Consider the following 4213-nt stretch of genomic DNA (forward strand, 5'->3'; position numbering starts at 1 on the left):
GCTTCTGCGTAGTGATCCTGATTGTTTCCTTAAAATTGCTAGAATGTATGAACCATGGGACTATTGAGTCTAAATGGATCAAACTACAGCTACACATATGAAGATGTTTGGACTAGACCACCTGTACAAAGTTGAGACACACTTCCCTGCCACCCTGGCGGACAGTTCCTTCGATATCACAATACCGACGTATCCGCCTAAAATTAATTATACAAGCATTTATCTCAACACACTGCCATAATTGAAGCTCTTGAACACATACACACTCTACAGACTGATAATAATATCACACAGACCATCTACACTGATGGATCTCTTAAACACCGCCTGTGGGAGGGCTGGAAGTGCTATTGTTGTGACTCAACCTGACGGTAATATAATTGAGAAAGGAGTTAGCATTAACAACTGGGCATCCACTCTACAAACTGAATTAGTTGCCATACTCACAGCTATTAAATTAATTGAAACCACTGTCACTGACAGTCTCATCATCACTGACTCTCTATCACTACTTGCTTGGCACCCTCGACTCAGGTTGTCACGCTCTTGTCTCTGAAGCCAGACACAAATATGCGTGCCTTGTTGACAGGGGTGTCAAGGTCAAACAATGGATCCCCTCTCACATAGGCCTCATAAACATGACAGAGTTGATACCTCGCCAAACTCGCGTCTAACAAAGACACCGTTGAATACAATTTGGGTCTGTCAAAAAGAACCATAAAACTGTAATTAGGAAAGAACTTATTGATGAGTTTGACGCAAGTGAGACAGTCAAACAGGCACTAGTCGATCCATAGTTTACCATGATGAGATGTATCAATGAAACATGTATATGGAGCAAGTAACAAGATCACTAGATTACAAGATGTTGTAACCGCTAGATTAAGGTTAGGATATAAGTACCTTTGGTAGTATGTTCCTCAAGGAGATGTAAACAAACTAATGTAAGTGTGTGGCCATACATATGGCCACACATAATTACTCGTCCTCGACTGTGTGAAGATAGAACCTTTTAGGGACAGGTCCAAGCACACTGTGTGTGAAATGGCACAACACTTCATCTCTAATGGCAAGATAGCCGACATATTAAGATTGTATCCACATTTTTGCACTAAGTGTCATGGGTTGCGTTGGGCCTCCCGCACAACCCATCCCAAATGTTTGTTTGCGGTAGAGATAAGGTAACCGGCCAGCCATGACTGGGACATGTAGGGGCAGGCCAGTGAGACAGTGGTGTACTGTTCATCACTTCACGCCTAAAAAAACCAATTTAGCCAGTGGGCTTTAGACCTTGGGCTAGAAGAGACCTCCTGCTCCGCGGACTTAAGATCAGGGCCATACAGTCCTACCAGTGCTACGGGTCTGTGTGTGCAAATCCCGAGATTTTTTGTTAAGTCCAGCGACAAGTTAACACATCCTGTAAAAGGATGATCAATGGTGAGGGCCTGTTTGCAAAGAGCACTCCAGGTCGGCCTAATAGATCTAACGATTAATTCACCAGGTTGACAAACTCTTATAACTTACGGTGCTGTGGCGTGAATGTGAGTGACTGACCTATCCATGCAAATTATAAGTCCAGTGTATGGAATTGTGCCAAATAAACGTAAGTGCAATCATCTGCCCGTATCTGTAATCCCTCTATTATCATTATTACCAAGGGTAATGACTGATTAGTTATGACAAAGTATAACCAATAACTTAGATGGATGTTGGAAGTTAGTGGAATTCACTAAATCATCATTTATCAAGTACATAACGCATTGAGTGCCGGAAGCAGAGCAAAATTCTACGTAGTGATACACCATAATCTCTTGGGTGAGTAACCAGTGTGAAGGTATCCGAGTTCTACGGTAAGAAAGCCACTTTCCTGCACTTAAAACGTAACACTAAGTAACTATATCAGTTCTCATGTACAGAACCAAATACGCAATGTGCTTGAATACTTCTCACGTAAATGTGAATAACAAAAGGATGAGTGTGGGTGAACAATAAAGTAGCCGCTGTAAGCGGCAAAATCAAAATCAATTATATTAAACTCGCATTCCTTCGTATCAATCTTCCTGTTGTTTACAACAGTGTCACAACACCTATTATATCATGTTCATCCTGTCGAGGAAAATGTCAATGTCTGTGAGTAGTACTATGCAATATAATTATAACTTTTATATTGTATTTAGTGAGCGGCAATAGCTCATAACTTGTTAACGAATCTGAATCAATTGCATTATGAACAGCAACAGAATTTCATTTAATCTGTTCTCGTTACTGTTTGAGGTATGGCAAGCCAGATACAGGAATGTTCATTCATTATCAACCACAAGGACTTGGAGATCCCATAATTGTCCTTGTCCCCTTTACTTTCCCGGTGTGTGTCATTCACCAGATTCCCGTTACTGTTGTTACTACTCATCATCAGCAAAACACGCGACTGCTCATGTGACCTGTACGCACATAAGGTAGATTACACACATTAATTCTCCTAATCTTTCAATTACTATTAAAGAAGGCACGTTGAAAACAAAATGAAAAGCAAAAACTTTACACTACACTGATTAAATATCAGTAACAGCGACAAGTTAGAAATATGCGCTGCCTTATGTGGTGAGGAATTACATATTAAACGTTCGCCTTTCCCTTCAGTTAACATGGACAAAACGTTTCAACGAGCGTATATTAGTAAATCGGCCAGGGTTGACGTCACTGCCTGTCACATAATGGTGACGATAGTGTTAAGGAAGCACCAAGAATTTCCTCCTGAGATGTGTTCTGGTAACACTGGCTAGGGGGAAGTTTTCAGAGGCCTCCATAATAGGATATCCCGCTAACTTTATGATTGACGAAAGCAGACTTCTTATGATTACTTAACGCTGTAGTAAATAAGTAAACGATAATGTAAATAGCGAGAATAGCCATCAATCAGGAATTTGACATTATGTTTAGGAGCCCATTCTATCAGAAATATGGTCCTCAACCCACCCCCGTATATATATACTACTCGACGCAGTTGTGATGCTCACTCACACCTAACCCTCACACAGGGAACATCGTCTACTGGTCGTTGAGCCTCTTGACTCCAAGACACACTAGAATCCAAGTCCTTTGAACAATATACTGTATTGTGGCGATGAAGAAACAATTGTTAACGTTGCTTATCGTGTGTATGGTCATGGTTGTGGACTCTATGACTATCGACAGTAAAGATAAAACGACAGGTAATGATATCGAGGATGTCACAGTTGGCGTAGAGAGAGGTTTGCCAGCTGACGACGTGGGCCAGACCTGGTCAGTCAGGGAAGTGCACGTCTCACCCAAGGATGCAAGGTCTGCCAAGTCCGTTGAGGAGCGCGCCATAAATCGCCAAATGAAACAAGTGAAAAAGTTGAAATGTAAACCGTACAGGAAGAAGGTGTATGTAAGAGACAAGGTGCAAGACGAGCGAAATGACGAAGAGCTCTTCCCGCATGTGGTGGTAGTGAAGCGGTGTGACAATTCGTGTAGCTTTTGCGGGGACAGCAAAGGCAGGGAGCTGTTGAATTGCGTTGCTATTAAGACCAAGATGAAGAAATTCACAATCTACTACGAGGACGAACAAAAACAGAGGCATTACTCGGAGCTGTACCTCAAACAGGATATGAAGTGTGGTTGTTTTGCCGGTGCTGACGCTCACACTGGCCAGCACACCTGATACTCCTGACGGTGGTGAGGGGTCCCTCCTGACGCTCACACTGGCCACACACCTGATACTCCTGACGGTGGTGATAATGCTGTTCCTGCTGACGCTCACACTGCCCAGCACACCTGATACTCCTGACAGTGGTGATAATGCTGTTCCTGCTGACGCTCACACTGGCCACACACCTGATACTCCTGACGGTGGATAAGGGTGTTCCTGCTGACGCTCACACTGGCCAGCACATCTGATACTCCTGACGGTGGTGATAAGGGTGTTCCTGCTGACGCTCACACTGGCCAGCACACCTGATACTCCTGACGGTGGTGATAATGCTGTTCCTGCTGACGCTCACACTGGCCAGCACACCTGATACTCCTGACGGTGGTGATAATGCTGTCCTCCTGACGCTCACACTGGCCAGCACACCTGATACTCCTGACGGTGGTGATAATGCTGTTCCTGCTGAAACTCTCAATGGCCAGCACACCTGATACTCCTGACAGTGGTGATAATGCTGTCCCTCCTGACGCTCACACTGGC

The 4213-nt window shown here is 43.7% G+C and overlaps 1 protein-coding gene across 1 annotated transcript; it reads left to right on the forward strand.

Annotated features, from left to right (window-relative positions):
* Nucleotides 1-2998: 2998 nt before the first annotated feature.
* LOC121873150 lies at nt 2999-3646 on the forward strand (the record flags this gene model as incomplete). The annotated part of the gene is given in 1 exon segment (XM_042376468.1): nt 2999-3646. A coding segment is annotated over 1 exon segment (522 nt), but the record flags the coding sequence as incomplete, so codon positions are not given.
* Nucleotides 3647-4213: the final 567 nt, after the last annotated feature.

The sequence above is a fragment of the Homarus americanus genome, unplaced genomic scaffold, assembly GCF_018991925.1.
Source record: "Homarus americanus isolate GMGI-L3 unplaced genomic scaffold, GMGI_Hamer_2.0 scaffold32929, whole genome shotgun sequence".
Taxonomy (NCBI): Eukaryota; Metazoa; Arthropoda; class Malacostraca; order Decapoda; family Nephropidae; genus Homarus; species Homarus americanus.